Source organism: Ramularia collo-cygni (assembly GCF_900074925.1).
Source record: "Ramularia collo-cygni strain URUG2 genome assembly, contig: RCC_scaffold10, whole genome shotgun sequence".
Lineage (NCBI taxonomy): Eukaryota > Fungi > Ascomycota > Dothideomycetes > Mycosphaerellales > Mycosphaerellaceae > Ramularia > Ramularia collo-cygni.
In genome coordinates, this window is record NW_019716264.1 from 919098 (window position 1) to 937869 (window position 18772).

Consider the following 18772-nt stretch of genomic DNA (forward strand, 5'->3'; position numbering starts at 1 on the left):
GTTCGGTCGATTGATTGATACTAGCTTAATGGGTTGGTATACTTGGCATGGTTTGTTTAAAAGGACCTAGTCAGTCTCTTTGTTCGATCAAACAGATTGTTTGAGCAACCTAGCGGTTTGTTCGTTCATCACACTAGGATATAGGCTTTATGTATTGCCCTAGCGATGCACAAGTTTTCTACACACTGTAATCTAGAGAGCACAAATCACAACACCATTCTAGTTAGCGGGACATGTAAGTCGATGGCCATGAGTCTTAGAGCGGCTTCCTAAGCGTAATTTAATTCGCGGTGTTGGAGGCTTTCTGGGATTTCATTAATCTGAAAAGTTGTCCAAGATTTGCATGTGAAGATTCACCTACGTAAGCGAGTCCGTGCGTCTGTAAGTGACAAAACATGCATCAACGCTGCTTCGCAACCTCATCGTTACTTCCCTCACAACATCATCCACTCCCTTGACAGCATCATCCACTTCCTTGACAACATCATCACCACAACTCGAGCATCATCATCACTTCCTTGACACCGTCATATTAACTCGAGCGTCACCACACCTCGAGCATCACCACAAGATCCTCCGCCGCGCACTTCTCGCCGGATTTTCACACACGCCCGCCAACCGACCACATTGAACTCCTCGGCGGTCTCAATTGGATATCGACGAGCTTCCTCAACTCAACTCTTCTACCATCTGAGTCATGGCAAACCACGCCGCCAACTCGGGTGAAGGCGCGTACCACGACACTTCAACCATCATCGACCTTACTACCGGCGACCTCACCACCGGCGACCTCACCACCGGCGACCTCACTACCGGCGACTCCACCATCATTGACCCCATCGCCGACGACCTCGACAGTCGCATCCAAGCGCTTCCCCAGGAACTCCAGGATACCATCCTCTCATTCACCGACGCATTTGACATCCCTACTGTCGTCAAGATCAACGAGTACGATGACGAGCGCTATTGTTTAACGGGCACGCTCCACTTTGCAGACTTCAAACCACCAATTGGCCTCCAACTCAACCGCCAGCTGCGCGCGAAGTTTGCAAAGAGATATTTCAGCAGCGTTACATTCGAATGCGCTGCAGTCCGCTTGACGGACTCGCTAGACTTGGAGGGAGAGCCGTACGCCCCGCTATCTGGCCTCCATCATCTGTCCAAATGGGTTGAAAGCCTCGATGAAACCCACCGGTCCACGATTGGAACCCTTCGGGTTTTTGAATGGGTGGTACGCCGCGAGTCCCGGGTCAGAGTGCTTCCCCGTTATGGAAGACGTATTATGGATCTCTTGAGGGGGAAGGTCACGAAAGGCACTTTGGATCAGGTGAAACTGGTGTTTAGTTGCAAGGTTTGTGATGCATTGGAGACGGGTGGCAGATCCGTAGCTGAGAGGCGGTTGTTTGATATCAACGGCATCCGACTTGACGGATGAGTACGACGACGGCTGGAAGTTTTCCGGGGAGATATGAGTCGAGGGGTTTGATACTACGTGGGCTTGTCCGGAGGTAGTGCAGATGCAGGCAGGCAATACGGGAATCTCAGCAGCTCGGAATTGCATAAGGCGGCGGTGGGTGAAAACCATGCAAACTTGAGTGTCTCGAGGGGCAAGCTATATGATTGTTCAAATCGAGCCTAACGAGAAGTTAGCGAGGAAAGACTTGAAAGTAGGTAAGGTAGTGATGGCTACCTCTACGGTAGTGGCTTGGCATGGACATGTGCCTGCAAAAAGCAGTTTTTCTTTGAACTTTACTTTGTCAATGGAATCTTCTTCTCTCATTTTCTACGTTACTACCTACGCTACTATCCTCGCCTAAGTCTATCTAGAGCCTAAAGGCTTCCTACCTCCTAGGCAAGCTAGTAAGACTTATAGACCTAGGTAAGCTAGCAAGTCTAGGAGGATCTAAAGACTCGTATAGAGTTTTGTTTTCAACTTTTATATATGTATATGTGTATAACAAATAGGATTACATCATGGCATTTCAATCCTTGTCTCCTATACCATCTATCCGCGATAGTAGTCAACCAAGCACGACGTTACCATCCAGGGCACAATTCCCCTTGAACATTATTAACTACCTTCTCTATTACAATCTCCACAGATTGGATCTTTAGAGTGTTCTTCGTATACCATACCGGGGTATTCCTATAATGAATCTAATAAGGCAATGCAATGCAATACAATACAATCATCACTCTTACAATTCAATCCCATATCATACAATCACCCCTCGACCTTCATCTTCTTCCCGCCACTCCCCACCCCTTCCCCCTCCCTCTTCCTCTTCCCCTTACTCGCACTTCCTCCACCACCATTCATGGTAGAATTGCTCTTCCCCCCTTTGACCCTATACGTGCCATCACCATCGCCCTTGCCCTTCTTCCTCCCCGAACTACTCACCGAATCCTCCATGCCTTCCTCATCATCCCCACCAGCCGTGAAACTGGCAGCACTAGGACTCGCGCCCTCTCTCGCGCGCCCGACGGCCCGATCACCGACCTGCTTGGCCAGATTCCTCTTCCGGGCCGCCGTGGCAGGTTTGACATCCACCAGACTTTCATTATCATCCCCCTCCCCTCCCGCAGCGGCACCGGCAGCAGCATTCTTATGATGCACCTTTAACCAATTGTGTTGACTCATGGGATTCATCAATTCCATCTGCCTCTCCACCTCCCTCGCCGTCATATCCGCCCAATGCTTCTCCTCCTCCTCCTCCACTATGCCTCCTCCAATGCCGGCGTTCACATCACCCAACTTCCGATCCAACCGCGCGAGATACTCGGCCTCCTGCTTAGTGGTCAGATACCCCGGCGGCTCCTCCCCCAGCACTTCTTCCGGTAATTTCTCCGCTTCCAAATCCACCCTCGTGTGATTGACCTTTCTCTCCAACTCCTCCAACGACAAAACCCCTTGCACCCGTAGTTTCGCCTCCAATTGCTCCCGAATGACATGTAAATCCAAATGCGGAATCTGTCCCACCTTGACTGCTTCCGTGTATTCCAGAAACATATCATTGGCCTCTTGGGGAGTGACGCCATCCTTGACGACACCCGGAATGCTGGCCACGGCGGTATGTGGAGTGGGCAAAGACACATCGAAGCGCATGTGAGGGGGCAGAGCAGGGTTCTGATTCAAGTCGAGACACAAGTCGAGGAGGCCGTCGAGTTCTTCGCGCAGACGTTTGGCGATGGAATGCAGACGTTGTTCGTCGCGGAAGAGTTGTTTGTTTTGGTCGAGGACGGCGGTGAAGGAATGGTGCATTTTGCGGTATTTCTTACGCCAGGATTTGTAGGGGAGGCGCGGTTGGGGTGCTGTCGTGTTGGCGGTGGTGGTGGTGGTTGTGGAAGGGGGAGGAGGGGGGATGGCGGAGAGGGATTTCCCGCCGGTGGAGGGGTGGGGATTGACTTCCGAGTCGGACATTGTTTGTTTTGTCGTGTTGGCGGAGATGTGGATGATGATGTTGGAAGAGAGGGAGGGATGATGTTGGATGAAGCTCGTGATTTGAAGCCGACGCGTCCATGCATTTAGGCTGCTGAATGAAAGATTGACGGAATCAACTCCGCATCTGAAGTCGGCATCTCAAAAGTTTCCAGAAAATCCTCCCATTCTTCCTCCAATCCACTCAATCCACCAAAATGTCCAAAACCAGCACGACATCGCCGGCCACGAAGCGCAAACGCGACATCATCCCCAGCGACGACGAAGACAAACTCGAAATCGACGTGAATCTCCCCGAACCGGCGTCCAAAAAAGCCAAACGCAAGGAAAAAAAGGAAAAAAAGAGCAAACCCTCCCAAACCGACTCGAATGGCGAGGAAGTCGCCCTAACATCCACCTCGACATCAACACCCACCTCCAAATCCACCGCGCCCGTCCGCTCCGCCCATGGGGTCTGGATTGGCAATCTCCCGTACTCCACTACCGCCGCCTCCCTCCGCCAATTCTTCCTCGACGTCGGCGGAATCTCCGAATCCGACATATTCCGCACCAATCTCCCACTGAATGAGAGGAAGCAGAACAAGGGCTTCGCATATGTGGATTTCAGCACGCCCGCCGTCCAAGCCATTGCCCTTTCGCTCTCGGAGAAATTGATCCAGGGTCGAGCATGTTTGATCAAACCCGCCGATTCCTTCGCCGGGAGACCTGCCATTACTGCCGTCACCGAGGCCGCCAAGAAGACGCCCGATAAGGAGCCGAGTAAGAGGGTGTTTGTGGGGAATCTGGGATTTGATACCACGCGCGAGGAATTGGGAGAGCATTTCTCCCAGGCCGGTGGTGTTGAGGRTGTCTTTTTGGCCACATTTGAGGACAGTGGCAAGTGTAAGGGTTTTGGTTGGGTGACGTTTGCCGATCTCGAGGCTGCGGGGCAGGCAGTACGAGGATATATCTATAAAAAACATATTGATGAGAGAGGCGAGGATGGGGAGGATGATGCGCCTGCCAAGGAAGAGGAGAGTGCCAGCGAGGAGGAGGCGGGAGAGAAGAAGGAGAAGAGAAAGCCAAGAAAGCCGATGAAGTGGTTCATCAATCGCTATCAGGGCCGCGAGATGAAGTTGGAATTCGCAGAGGACAAACAAACCCGCTACAAGAAGCGCTATGGTGGGAAAGGCGCTCCTCCTACTGAAAATCACACTCCTGCTGCTGCAATCCGAGAAGGAGGAAGTGCACGCTACCATGATGCTCCCGGGGAGAATCTCGCCGATCTGGTCCGCGAGGCCCAAGACGCCGCTCCCAAGAAGCGAGATCCCAAATTGAAGAAGATGGACAAGGATCAGAGGCAAGAGTATCGCAGGCAGAGACATGATGCCCGTACCGTCGCTCCGGGCAAGGCGTTGGCGAATGCACAGAGAGGTGCCAAGGCGAGTGGCGCTATCGTCGAGGGCGAGGGGACGAAGAAACGCTTTGATTAGATGGGGGGATGATGCGTGATATAGTACAACACAGTATGAGGCGTGCGAGTGGGAGGAGTGGAATTAATCGAGCGAGGCGAAGAAGTATGCGAGATACTTTAGATCGAGCGAGACAATCAGCGAGACGAAGAAGTATGCGAATCCAAGCCGATGTGGAATGACTGGCCTTGCGAAACAAACGAATGATGAAAAGCCACATGTACCCTTCACATTCTTCTCCCAACCAAGACCTCGACAAACCCCACCCATCTTCTCCCATCGCCATTGTAACTTTCCATCTTGCATCCCTCTCAACCGTAAGCAAGTAAGCAAGTAAGTAAGCAAGCAAGCAAGCAAGCAAGCAGAACAGAACAGAATTATACATCTTTACCGACCTCCCTTCTCTTCTTTGTCCCTCCTTTTTGCCTTGGAATCGTTATGTGAACTTTATATATGTATCTATTTATCTCACCCTGTAATGGAAAACCGAAATTCAAGAGAAGTGGAAAGGGGGAGCGTCACAAGGAAAGGATGCGGCAGAGGAAGTAGGAAGAGGAAGAGGAAGAGGAAGAGGAGGAGTCGATTGTCGAGTAGTAACATCGATTATCGATCCGGTATATTCGGGGGAGGGGGAGAGCGAAATCTGGCCGTCTCGTCGAATTATTCTTTTCCCATTTTCTCGATTCTCGTACCGCTTCGCATCGTATCGAGAGTAGTCGATAGGGCGATATATCCCAGGCTCTAAGCCGCATATGTCTATAGGATAATTAGACCTCCCTACTTATAGAGAGGCACCCTAGACTTTAGGGGGCAAAAAAATCTTAGCCGGATGGAAGGGTTGGGATATCGTTTATATACGGCTTTAGGCTAGATTTTGACGGGCAGGGGAGAGTTAGGAGTAAGAATCGTACTAGCGAATCCGACTTTTTTAGGGGTAGGTGTTTGGACGTAATGTTCAGGATGGAGAGTATAGAACTACCTACACATAAGTCGAAAGCTACTCCCTACTCTACTCTACTCTACTCTTACCTAAGTCCTTCTCGCAAAACATAGAGGAATAAAATCGTGGCATTCCTCTTATGAACGCCGCGTGAGATTTTTTTCATATACATAAGGTAAGACGAAATTCCATTTCCTACTTCTAAGCCCCCCCTTTTTTCCCACTCCCTACGTTGACATCTCATCGCTAGCCATCGCAAATGCATCCATCCCAACAAAAAGACTTCCATCCTTATCTTCCATCCTTATCTTCTCCGATTATTCTCGATCACCATTCTCTCCACCGCACAAAAGTCAAAATTTGTCAATCCACGACTCACTGCCCCGCATAACCACAATTTCCCATCCCCTCCACGCCAAGCATATCACTCGCCAATGTGTCATGTCACACGCGGAAAAAAAGCTTCCACAGTACAAATGTAAGATAAAGCCGAGTCAGAAATCGAAACTTTCGATGACGATCCCCGTTGAACTGGAAACCCCCACACATCATTTTGAGTGATCACATATGTACAATCAGAGATGATGGAGAACCACCCCTGCGAGATGTGACAAGGATGTCATTTTTGTTTTGCTTTCATGAGGAGTCATGAGTCTGCGTCCAATTTCTCGACTTGTATGCGATTGGGAGATTTTCCGTAATTTTTTCCCTTCCTGTTCTTGGTGGTGCGCTGAATCGTATGGGTCTTCTGTTGAGAGATCGAGATGATGAGATAAGGAGGAGGAGGAGGAGGGTGTTCTGGACTGTGACTGGCTAGTCAGGACAATCTTGGGATTGGAGGGGAGGGGAGGAACTGTAGATGTACAAGAAGACGAGTCGCTGCGCGGTTCTTTCGTCTTTTTGTTGCAAAACATACCAGTTCATTCATTCATTCATTCATTCGTTCGATTTCATCACACTCATTCGACTCGTTTGCGTAAATACCAGGAGAAAGCCATCAAAATCCCATCAAAGAACAAGGGACCCAACACCCAAAAACTCCAATCCAACCAACCAACCAACCAAAAACCAAAAAATGCTCCCCCAACTCCTCCTCGCAACCCTCCTCACCCTATCAACAACAGCCCTCCCCCTCCACAACAACAACAACCAACCAACCCAACCACCCCACCCCCGCTCCGTCCTCTCCATCAACGCCCCCCGCCTCCCCGTAGCAGGAACCCTAGTCACAGACGTCATGCAAACCATCCCTCTAGACATCTCCGTCAAATCTCCGATTCTCCGCCGTAGTGCTTCGGAAAACGCAATGAATGCCGTTGTCAAGAAAATTCCTGTTGCGGGACAGACTGTGCAGGGATTGATTGAGGGGTTGCCTGTTAATGCTGTTGTTAAGGAGGTTCCTGGGGTTTTGGRGGGTGCGTTGAAGGAGAGGGATGTGGAGGGGACTTTGTTGGATGTTAATGTTGATTTGGAGAGGATTTTGGGGGAGAGGGATGTGGGAAGTCTGTTGGATGTTGATGTTGATTTGAAGAGGCTTCTAGGGGAGAGGGAGGAGGATGTTGTGTTGGATCTTGGAGATGTGGGAATTATTGTTTGAAAAAGAGATGAAGGGTGGTTTAGGTTGATTTCGAGCGCGATGATGTAGGAGTCGTTGCTTGGGGATTTTGGGCGAAGGAACTTTGGAAGAGTGTGTTATGAGCTATTCTCGCCTTGAGCGGCGGCCTTTTTTTCTTACTTTGATGGATTGGGAAGTTCTCTTTTTTCCGGGGCCGGGGATTTCGAAGGGAAGGTCGTAGGGAGAGGATGTAGAGAGAGGGTTGTAACGATAGTGTTACTGTAATTTTAGGAAGGTAGTGGAATAAGAGTCGACGACAAAGGAGCTTCGAATTGTGTGTTGAATCTCAACCTTAATGAACGTGGTCGGTAGGCATAATCGGCATACCGTCGAGGAAGAGCCCTGGTTCGCGAACAGCCAATTTACAGATCAAATTCCCCATCTAAGAACCTTCCGATTGTCGATTCTCGCGAAGCAAAGCAAAGTCTTTGCATCTTAGCTACCCTACCCCACATTAGCTAGCCACAATTTTCATTCACTTGGAAATTCTCGAATCTAAACTTACTTGGTTGGCAAACAAAATCGAGATGTCCCAGCCGGAAAATATGTCCTCCAAGTCCAATCCATTTTTCTAATTTAAAGGCAAATTTTCAAATGTTGTCTTAGATTAGAGGAAATAATTCCTGTTTAAAAAGGCAAGAAATTTAAGGAGAGATATTAAGGAAAGGCATAGGGGAGGAGGAAGGGGACTTAAGAGTTAGTTAACAAGAGGAAATCGAGAACARAATCGTGATCGGGCTGATTTTGATTTCGAGCCTGTTGATCGGAGGTAAGTCAGTCGAAGAGTCGCGAGAAGAATAGCGAGGAGGCGATTCTCGGACTCTTTGAATTTTGATGATGGAAAAACACAACAGAAGGTAGGATCTGAACATTTCCAACGGATAATCAGAAAGGACAATGCCTTACTAGGCTTCGACACTGCTCTCGGTAATCAAGTCGATACGATAGCAATCTGCTTTTCGAGGCGAAGATAGGGATTATTTCACCTCGGGGCCCTAGAGAATGGAATGGATTTTACCTTTGGATGGAAAAACACATCAGACAGTGGAATTCAAACATTTCTACCGGATGAAAAGAGAAGGGCAATACCTTGCTAGACTACGATACTGCTCTCGAAAGTCAGCGCTATAGCGATTCGCTCGGTCCAAGTGATGATAGGTCAGATTATTCTCGAAATCTGAAATTCGATGGAAGCGAGAAAAAGTCCGATTCCACTCTGCCTACACTTTTGTTTGCCTTATATGTAGTCTGCGAGGCTCAGAATGAACGGCATCTCATCGATATACAGGACGTTCTCCCTCGCTGGCTATATAGCAATGCGCCCGAGGCAGGTAGGTACGACAGACATATCAATTCCATCGCAAAGATAGTTTTCGTCACATGCGTGAGAAATGCTCCCCATCCTGCACCCTCACTTCCTCGCTGTACCCTCACTTCCCTTCCTCGCTGCACCTCGCATGCACCTCGCAATCAAGCTCGCAAGATCAAGACCAGGCAGCAACGTCCTATAAGAAGCCTGCACTTCTTCGACACATCTTCTCCAAAACWATGACACACATTGGAACGTCAAACATACCCACCACCACCACCACCCAACAACATTGACACACTTACCAACCATCATCAACATCACCCACCGTGAGCGCCGCGGCATTCCATCTGTGTCTGCCACACCACAGATATCCACTTCTGGTGAGTATTGTCCATGCCACACTCACCTTCATAGCGGCGCCTTTTGCGGCCGACTGTTGCATCGTTTGTGCCGCTGCACTCGGCGCTGCAGACTTCCCCTCCATCTCCATTACTGCACACCTCGCACCTTCAGCGCAACAACAACGACATCATGCCGCTCCATCGCAGTGCATTGCACCCACCTCACCTCATTCATCACCACCAAGCCGTTCATTCTACCACCATCAGTACAGAAATCCACTTCAGAATGTTCACTAACCTCGCCTAGGCAGATTATCGAGAAGATCACACCGAGTGGCATCACTTCACAACACTTCACGAACAGCTAGGAAAGACACCAAAGAATTAATTCTTACGAGCAGCTAGGAAAGACACCAAAGAATTAATTCTTACGAGCAAAAGAAAGTGAAGTCGAGAGATCCCAAATTATAAGGCAAAAATGCAAGTCTGCAATATCCCCGCGTCTCGAATAAAAGGCAAAAGATACTAATTATGTTCTGGAATAATAGTCCTAGTCTCGAAATCCTAGATTCTACGGGCAAGAATGTTTAACAAGGGCACCAAAAACGAGGAGGCAGCCTCCGGGACGAACATCATGCCTCAGGAGCAGCGGGAGATGGTGGAGGCCGCGGACATTTTACTGATGAAGCTGAAGGAGGCTGACGAGAGGATGGAGTGCGCTCGCACGCTGCAGCAGCTTTCGTTGGAGGTGAACCTACAAGACTCCTCTCCAAGAGAGACCGCGGTCGCGAGCCAGACTCCGCCGGTAAGTACATGCTGCGTGGTGTCTTGCGTGATGTGTGTGGGGGGGTTGTGGTTCACTCGCTGACCTTCTCGAAACAGACCAATAGCCACACCACCCACGACACGACTGTCTCGGTCAACAAAAAGAGCAAGACAGAGAGAGAATTGCGAGAAAAGAAAGTTCACCAGCAGAACGTAAGACGCCAGACCAAGGCAGACGCAGTGAAACAGGGCGTCACCTGGGTTGGGAAGAGAGAGGCGGCCAAAGCATATTCTCAAGCCGAAAATGCAGAGATTTCGCGGATCCACGCCGCCCATGCTGCCGTTCATCAAGAAAAAAAAATTCCCTTCAAGAAACTGGCTCGCCAGTTCAATGCGCGGGAGGAGGGCGAGGGCATAAGGAGCGTCGCGTCCCTGACAAGCCACATCTCTAGACATGAGGAGCTCAATAAGATGAGGGCGGCCTACTCTGCGACGAGATGACCTACCTCACCTTTATCATTGTGGAGATGCCTACCTTAGCTAGGAATTATTTTTTATGAATGAACGAACGAGATGATGATTGAAACATGCCATCCATCCATTCAATGTTGTCAACGTGAAGTCCACCTTTTCCCCGGAATTTAGAAACAACCCTGAAAGCGTCGAATCTAGCGTCGATTGCTACCTAATCACTAGCTAGCTGACTGACCTGACATCTTCAACACCCTCAACATCTCCATCAGGGCATCTCCCTCGCAATTAATATCTCCCCCCAACATGCGTCTCCTCTCCCTCCCCGCGGCACTCCTCGCCCTCCTCACCCTCTCCCCGCTCCCCACACCCACCACCGCCACCCACACATCCAACTGGGCGGTGCTAGTCAGCACGTCGCGCTTCTGGTTCAACTACCGCCATCTCGCCAACACCCTCTCCCTCTACCGCACCGTCAAGCGTCTGGGAATCCCCGACTCACAAATCATCCTCATGCTCCCCGACGACATGGCCTGCAATCCCCGCAACTCCTTCCCGGGGAGTGTCTTCAACGACAAATCCCGCCATCTCGACCTCTACGACGACACATCCACCTTGACCTCCTTTTCCTCCTCCTCCTCCTCCTCCTCCATCATGAAGGCGGGAATGGGTGGGATCGAAGTCGATTATCGCGGGAATGAAGTGACGGTGGAGAATTTCATCCGCTTGTTGACGGATCGCTGGCCCGCTTCCCATCCCACGAGCAAGCGATTGATGACGGATGATCGCTCCAATATCCTCATCTACATGACCGGACATGGCGGGAATGAATTTTTGAAATTCCAGGATTCCGAGGAGATTTCTTCCTTTGATCTCGCCGATGCTTTTGAGCAGATGTGGGAGAAGAAGCGATATCATGAATTGCTTTTCATGATTGATACCTGTCAGGCCAATACCATGTATCCGGCCTTTTACACCCCCAACATCATCGCCACGGGCAGCAGTGCGAAGGATCAGAGTTCCTACTCCCATCATGCGGATCAGGATGTGGGTGTTGCGGTCATTGATCGATGGACGTATTACAATWTGGAGTTTTTGGAGACGCGGTTGAATAGCACGTCTGCGGATGTCCGATTGGGGGAGTTGTTTGATTCGTATACGTTTGAAAAAGTGCACAGTGATGCGGGCATTCGGTATGATTTGTTTCCCGGCGGGGAGGAGGCTGTTCGGCAGAGACGGGTGTTGGATTTCTTTGGCAGTGTACAAGGGGTCGAGGTGGATGCTGCGCGAGAGGATGCAGGGAGTGATTGGAAGGCGGATCTGGAGGCTTTGCGGAGGATTATGGAGAGGCAGGAGAGGGAGGAGATGCAAGAATCTGGTGATGATGTTCCTGTGGAAGAGGGTGCGAGTGGGGGAGAGAGGACGCAGACGGTCAAAGTTGCGGTGAATATTGCGCAGAGTGGAGGGGATTGGGGGAAGAAGGCTGCGGGGTTGGCATCGTTGGTGGTGTTGGGAGGTGCTTGGTTGGCTTCCAATGCGCTGGGAGGGGGGAAGAGTGGTTGATTGACTTGGGATGGGATGGATGGGATGGGATGGGATGGATGGGATGGGATGGATTGGAGAGTGATGGCTTTTATTTCTACAATGATACCCCTTGAGTCTTGCTTGTCAACACAGATTTCTACAATATACCTCTTTCGTTAGATCTATGCGGGTTTCCACAGTATGACCCTTTGGTTAGATCTATGCGGGTTTCCACAGTATGTCCTTCGATCATGTTAACCTAGATTTCCCATCTTGAGGCACTGTATCTCTCTATAGTACCACCACTACAAACTCCTCCATTTGTAGGATTCAAGGAGAGTACCTCGAAATGTTATATTAAGGGAGAGGGAGAAGGAGGAGGAGGAAGAGGAGAACAATGTTGATGACAAGGTATTGATAAGTTGCCGAAGATGATGTTGATGTGGGGCTCATCTGCTTTTCACGGCGCATCTTTCCCTTACTCCTACAATCACCATCACCACCACCACCACCACCACCACCACTACTACACATCGTCATAACTTGCAAGACGATGCCCACGACAACAGATCCCTGCTCTCAGCTGCTGCAAGCTGTAAGTTATGTATAATGACGAGCATGCCCGACGAGAACAGAAAAGCCGATAACTCATGCAAGGTCGCGCGCATGACCACTGCACGAACAAGCCACCACTCTCATCATCCACGCACCTCGAGCTCCCCGCCGGGAAGATCATTCAATCAATCAATCAATCCATGCGGGCGGGCGGGCGGTGTAGGCGATTTTCTTCTCTCAAGCAACATCATGTCCGTGTAGAACGGCACCACCACGCAAGGGAAAGAAAGCGTGTGCTCATCTGCCGTAAAATCCACCACATTATTAGGCGTTTGAGGATCATCTCCATCTATTCCTACTTCCTCCACCCCGTGCACGCAAAGACAGAGATGAAAATGATCAYATCAACCTCCCCCTCTCCCCCTCCCTCTCAAGCGAGAACAGCAAATAATGAACCTCATGACCTACGTACATATATGTACATACATAACACCCTTGCAAGCAAGCAAGCAAGCAAGGCACTCGATTTTCGGCAGCATGCAAATTGTTCTTTCCCCCATGGACTGTGTGGACGGTACGACTCCGCATCGTCGCTTCCACACCCTCACCCTCAAGCAGGTAATGGTCGCGCAACAGCAGCTTTCGATTCGAGGATCACATGCAACGTCCAAGTCCGGCGGCCGAGTCGAAGAAGTGTGAGATGGTGTGGCATGCATGGCATGGCATGGCATGGCATGGCATGCAGGTAGGAGGTAGCTTGATGAGGCCGCGGGAGTTTATTGTCCACTTTTTCCCCTTAACCTTTACTTTTATTGTCCACTGTTTTTCCCTTTTTTGACAATCAGTTCGCTTTCTACTGATCGGTCGGTGAACGAGGTGGATGTATAAAGTGGCACATGTCACCCGTTGAAGGGTTTGTGATTGTCCCGTTTTTCCATTCACTTTCCCTTTCCCCCCTCTCTCACAAGCGTTACGATTCTCCAACAAACCTTCTCATCCGTCACATTACTTGAAGAGCAAACATCACCAACCAACCAACCAACAAGCATCCCTCCGACACGCATCTCTCTCTCTCCAGCAAGCATGAAGAAATCATTCCTAGCAGCATGCCTTCTATCAATCACCACAGCAATCCCCCATCAAATCCGCAATGAAGCCTGCACCATCACCCACCAACCAGGCTTCAATTCCAACCCCGCCACCCACCAACTCATCTCCGGAAACCTGACGCGCACCTACGCCGTCAACGTGCCCGAATCCTACAATGACAATCTCGGCAAAGCATGGCCCATGATAATCGATTACCATGGAAATCTCGGCAATCCAGAAGATCAATACCGTAATTCGGAATATTACAAATATCCTCAAGGACAGGAATATCTCGTCATTTGTAACATTCCCCCTTCCCCTTCCCTCCTCTCCCTCAACCTAGCCACCCACCACCACTAACCTCGAAGAAAAAACCAGACCCCCTAGGAGTAGAGAAACATTGGCAAGGACCAACCTACGCCCTCCCAACAGTAAACGACCTCCTCTTCACCGTCGACCTCCTAACCCACCTGCAGTCAACCTACTGCATAGACCCCCTTAGAATCTACGCATCCGGAAAATCCAACGGAGCAGGTTTCGTAAATCTCCTCGCTTGTTCCCCTCAAGGAGACTTTTTCGCCGCTTTCGCCATGGCGGCCGCTGCTCTTTATACCGATACCTCTCTAACCTCTTGCATGCCAACAACTAACAAACGGAGGAAGATTCTCGAAGCGCATGGTTTACAAGATGCTACAATCCCATACCATCCCACCGCTCCAGGTTCAGGGGGTCCGTTGCCTGATATTGGGGAATGGGTTGGTTGGTGGGGGGGAGAGGAGTTGTGGGAAAAGTACTAATGAAGCGGTGTATGAAGTTGATGGTAATGGGGGGTTTGAGAGGACGAGGTATTCTTGTGCAGGGTTGGAGGACGTGGTGGTGCATTTTGAGGTGTATGGGTTGGGGCATTGTTGGGCTAGTAAGACGGGGACGAATTCGGATAGTGAGAGGGTTTATTGTGGGGAGAGGAGTTTGGATTTTACGGGGGAGGTGCTTGGGTTTTTTGGGAGGTGGAGGTTGGGGGATGATGGGGTGGGGGGTTATTAGATGAATTCTTGGGGAGGGTGTGAGTTGTTGGGGGTTTGGGTATGAGGTTGGATGATGGTGGTGGATTTCTTCATCAGGTCAGGTCAGTTGATGCTCCTTTTGGAGTTGTACGCTCTCGATGGGATGAGAGCCGATCTGTCTTCTCCGTACGCTTGTGTTACGGTGGGACGGCGTAAAGCTGATTTGTCTTTGGTGGGAGTTATTCTCTTGAGACGGCGTGGGAGAATAAGGACGATTGATGAAATTTGGTCGTGAATTCATGCTGTCTTTTCGTTTCCTTGTAATGGAGCTTTGGAAGATCTCCTTTGACCTCCCATCGTTGAACCTTCCCATCCCATCCCCATTGTCAAAATTCCAGTAGAACGTGTCTCGTAGAGGCAAGCCATTTCAACATCCAGTCCCAACTCGCCATACCAAACATCTCCTCCCTTCCCTCCCTCCCCTCCCTCCCCTCCCTCCCTCACTCCCAAGCACACTCCTGACTATCCCTAACACACCTCCTAACCCTCCGTTTAAACTCCTTCCGATCCTCCCTCCACATCTTCCCCGCCTCAACATTCGCAGGACTCTCATCATTCGGACTGCCCAACATACTAATAACACTCAACAAAATCGTCTCGGGAGTCTGCACGGGACTCCATCTCTCACTGGCACTCTCATAACCATACTGATCATCTTCCGGAGGGTGTAAGATGGAAATGCATACTTCTCCGCTTTCGTAGACGTTGGGGTGGAAGAGGGGAGTTTCGAATTTCAGTTTGGGAGGTTGGTGGGGGTATTGAGGGGGGAATTTCAGGCGGGCTTTGAAGATTCCTCCTGTGGATATTCAGGATTGGGTTAGCTGGGGGTGGGTAGGAAGAGGGAGGAGGGTGGATATATACTCACCTCCATAAAGACTATCCTGCTCGTCACTGAGCATCAACATGACTTCCCATTCAAATACACTATTCCCCACTAATCCACAGCTGATTCCGGGAATGTCCTTGTCGGTTTGCATTTGTTTGAATTGTCGGGTGAGGATGATGGCTGCGCTGCTGTTGCTGTTGCTGTTGCTGGTCGATTGCGAGCTGGATCCTGCTCCTGCTCCCGAGGGGGACGCCATGATGTTTGGGTAGGAAGGGAAGGCAAGTGCTGATTTCCTTGGGGAAAAATTTTCCGTCTTTTTCAACGGTTCTGGGGAGGGAAGACGGTCGAGTCAAGTCCAGTCAATCATGCATGAGATGAGATGAAATGGGTGATGTAGTTGATTCGAACAGGTCACTTTTTCCCGACGACGACAGCGGGGGGTTTGCTGTGACTGTGACTGTGACTGTGACTGTGATGGTTTTCCGCCCGGCCTCTCTCTCTGGCAAACGTGCGTGCTTGCGTGCGTGACCAGAAGTTAGTTTCGTGTGACGACGTGTCGGGAAAGAATGGAATATGGACCTTACACAATCTGATCATTCTCGCCGGAAATATCCCACCTTTCGGAGAGCTTCTCCATGTCCGGATTTTAGACGGAGTTTATCTCCCTACCTTATCGGACCACACCGACCGAGGCACGTGCCTGTATATCAATATTCTTCCTCTCATCTTACACCATGTCATTTGAGAGAAGTAATCTTAACTAGAAGAACAGCTCCGGGATCAGATCGGAACAGTAATGGGCTGAATTTGTGGCATGCAAGAAAGGACCATGGACTTGATCGAAGCACGTCACCAGACATTGATACATACAAAATGTCAGAGAGATCCATTCTCATCTTCATAAATACAAAAATCTCCCCACTAGAAAGAAAACCTAGGTATACACAACTCACCACGGCTCAATCCATTCCATACTCCATCATACACCATGACACCTCCTCACCTGCCATCCCCACTCCCCCCAACAGCATCATGAACCTTTTCCTCCTCCTCCTCGCCTGGTAAGAAAATCTCATGCCCACTCCCATTCCTCACTTTAAAACTCGCCACACACCCGACCCCGGCCACACACGCCACAATCCACCAACTCATCCCCACCACTCCCCTCTCCCTCCAAATCCCATGCCACATACCCGCGAGAATGGGGCCGAGAGTGCGAAAGGTGGCCGAGCAAGCATTTCCAATTCCGTGAATGGTCGCCAAGACACTCGGATGTGGGGAACTATTATTCAAGAGGATGATACTGGCGGGCAGAGCAAACGTTCGGGCGGCGACTTGTAAGAAGACGACAAAGGATATGCCCAACCAGATAATGGGACCGCTGGCGGGTTCCGGAGAGGGACTGAGGGAGGGGAGGAGGGCGAGATAGGGGGCGAGGAAGTAGGCCAGAGGAAAGAGGAAGAGGGAGCMACGGAAACATCGCATCAAACCAAAGCGAGAGTTGGCCCAGGGATAGAGGAGGAATTGCAAAGCGACACCAATAAAGCCAATGGTCGCCATTGCGAAGCCGATGGTGGGTGGGGGAAATGCTAGGCCGGAGGAGAATTTAAACATGCTGCGTGAGTGGAGGTCGTCTCGGATGGGATTCTGCGGGACGAATTGTCGAGGAGTAGCGAGGAAGAGGATCCATAGGTTGGCAAAGGCTCCCATGTGAAAGTCAAAGATGGCGATGCTCACCAACGTCCACAACACGTTGGACGTCCATATCCTCCGAAAGGGGAGCCGTTGGATTGCTCGATGTTGTTCCTTCTCCCCCGAATTTGTCAGACGGTCCATCTCTACGGATCCACGTTCGTGACCGGAGAGCAGTCCCTGTCGTTGTGTTTGCTGTAGTCTTCTATATCCTTGCTCCTTGGCTTGGAGTATTTGCTGGTATGTTGATCGCACAAATCCGATTGGATCCATCTTGGTCACGTCCAACGGCCTGCTCCCTTTCAAAGTCTCCTCCAATCCGTAGTACACCAACGCCGCCTCTGCGAAGAGAAGGATGGTGCTCAGGAGATTCGCCGCTGCGTAAGGATATCTCGCCATCCATCCCACACCCTCTACACCTCCAAAAGTACTCCCCTTCCCAAACYAAGTAGGGAGGTTCACCACCGGATCGACCAGCAATCCAGCCAAGATTGGTCCAGCCACGTTGGCAACATTGAAAGCAGCAGGTAGCAGCAAGAAAGCTCTCGGATGCCATGGTTTGGGCGTGACTTCCGCCACCATGGTTCTCGCAGATCCCACCGTTCCATTGATAGCACCACTCATCAACCTCCAAAAGACGGCCTGTGGATATGTCGTGCTAAACGCCAACCCAATACATCCAAATCCCGTCCCCACCAACCCAATCATCAACACCGTCTTCCTCCCCAACATGGGCTGATCCGCCGCTCTTCCCCACAAGATACTCGTCACAATCTGCGCCGCGGTGAAGGAACCCTGCAAGACACCCGCTTGATGTGAGATGACCACTTCGGACAATTCCGGATCAAAGCTCTTTAACTGATGCACCATAAACACCTGCAATGCCGCCATTTGAAAGAAATCCACGAATCGTGAGAGGGCCAAGATGGCCAGCTGAATCTTGTTGGGTATGTTGATCCATGTCGGTGTCGGCGGGGGTTTGGATGGGGGGTAGGTGGTCATGGGATGTTCTGCAATGGGAGAAGCATCCGGGCTGGATGGGATGGCGGAGAGCATGGGCATCTGCGCTGCGGAAGAGCGTCGACGAGGATGCGCGCTGCCATTGCCAGTCTCTATACTGGCGGAATTCCACTCGGTCTGCACGAGTGGAGTGGTGGTGGTGGAAGTATTGGTGGTGGTGGTAGGGTGGAAGTAGGGATCGTCGTGGGAGGTTTCGGCACTGGAATGCCTCTCCACCTGTGGACGACGAACGTTTCTCGAATTCGAACGTTGATGGGGTCCCAGGCCGGCGGGACCGCCTCGTGAGGTCGACGTGGATCGCGAGTGGGGTGGCATCAAGAGGCAGGAAGCAAGACAAGCAATAAGCAACAAGCAGGGAAGGAGCTCTGGCCCGCTAGCTTCTCATCCCACTAGATACCTTGACACAACCTTGAAAGGCACTCCGAATGATGGAGATTGATTGAAAAATGAAGAGCAGACGAAACGCGGTGCAACCATCCCATCCAATCCAATCCAGTCCAATCCAACTCGGGAGGCTGCACGAATCAGAAACTGATGAGTCGGATGATCATGGGCGAGAAAAAAGCCAGCGTCGCTTGATGATGTCGCTTCTCACCCAGATTCCAAAGGGTACAGTACCACCTTTGGCAAACTAATTCTTCTTCATTCCCGACTTGCGACGCCCTTTC

General features: G+C 50.6%; 9 protein-coding genes; 6 read left to right on the forward strand and 3 right to left on the reverse strand.

Moving 5' to 3' along the window:
* Positions 1-697: 697 nt before the first annotated feature.
* RCC_06921 (uncharacterized protein) lies at positions 698-1435 on the forward strand (the record flags this gene model as incomplete). The annotated part of the gene is made up of 1 exon (XM_023772181.1): positions 698-1435. One exon carries the CDS (start codon positions 698-700, stop codon positions 1433-1435), a length of 738 nt encoding a protein of 245 aa, XP_023627949.1.
* Positions 1436-2224: 789 nt separating this feature from the next.
* Positions 2225-3421, reverse strand: RCC_06922 (uncharacterized protein; the record flags this gene model as incomplete). Its single annotated transcript, XM_023772182.1, has 1 exon — positions 2225-3421. One exon carries the CDS (start codon positions 3419-3421, stop codon positions 2225-2227), a length of 1197 nt encoding a protein of 398 aa, XP_023627950.1.
* Positions 3422-3636: 215 nt separating this feature from the next.
* On the forward strand, positions 3637-4911 carry RCC_06923 (uncharacterized protein; the record flags this gene model as incomplete). Its single annotated transcript, XM_023772183.1, has 1 exon — positions 3637-4911. One exon carries the CDS (start codon positions 3637-3639, stop codon positions 4909-4911), a length of 1275 nt encoding a protein of 424 aa, XP_023627951.1.
* A 1994-nt stretch (positions 4912-6905) lies between these two features.
* Positions 6906-7427, forward strand: RCC_06924 (uncharacterized protein; the record flags this gene model as incomplete). Its single annotated transcript, XM_023772184.1, has 1 exon — positions 6906-7427. One exon carries the CDS (start codon positions 6906-6908, stop codon positions 7425-7427), a length of 522 nt encoding a protein of 173 aa, XP_023627952.1.
* Positions 7428-9681: 2254 nt separating this feature from the next.
* RCC_06925 (uncharacterized protein) lies at positions 9682-10364 on the forward strand (the record flags this gene model as incomplete). XM_023772185.1 has 2 exons in its annotated part: positions 9682-9903; positions 9981-10364. The coding sequence occupies 2 exons, from the start codon at positions 9682-9684 to the stop codon at positions 10362-10364; spliced, it is 606 nt and encodes a 201-aa protein (XP_023627953.1).
* A 276-nt stretch (positions 10365-10640) lies between these two features.
* RCC_06926 (probable GPI-anchor transamidase precursor) lies at positions 10641-11897 on the forward strand (the record flags this gene model as incomplete). Its single annotated transcript, XM_023772186.1, has 1 exon — positions 10641-11897. One exon carries the CDS (start codon positions 10641-10643, stop codon positions 11895-11897), a length of 1257 nt encoding a protein of 418 aa, XP_023627954.1.
* Positions 11898-13496: 1599 nt separating this feature from the next.
* RCC_06927 (uncharacterized protein) lies at positions 13497-14299 on the forward strand (the record flags this gene model as incomplete). XM_023772187.1 has 2 exons in its annotated part: positions 13497-13803; positions 13881-14299. The coding sequence occupies 2 exons, from the start codon at positions 13497-13499 to the stop codon at positions 14297-14299; spliced, it is 726 nt and encodes a 241-aa protein (XP_023627955.1).
* Positions 14300-15006: 707 nt separating this feature from the next.
* Positions 15007-15648, reverse strand: RCC_06928 (probable ubiquitin conjugating enzyme; the record flags this gene model as incomplete). XM_023772188.1 has 2 exons in its annotated part: positions 15007-15362; positions 15432-15648. 2 exons carry the CDS (start codon positions 15646-15648, stop codon positions 15007-15009), a joined length of 573 nt encoding a protein of 190 aa, XP_023627956.1.
* Positions 15649-16391: 743 nt separating this feature from the next.
* On the reverse strand, positions 16392-18419 carry RCC_06929 (related to permease of the major facilitator superfamily; the record flags this gene model as incomplete). Its single annotated transcript, XM_023772189.1, has 1 exon — positions 16392-18419. The coding sequence occupies one exon, from the start codon at positions 18417-18419 to the stop codon at positions 16392-16394; it is 2028 nt and encodes a 675-aa protein (XP_023627957.1).
* Positions 18420-18772: the final 353 nt, after the last annotated feature.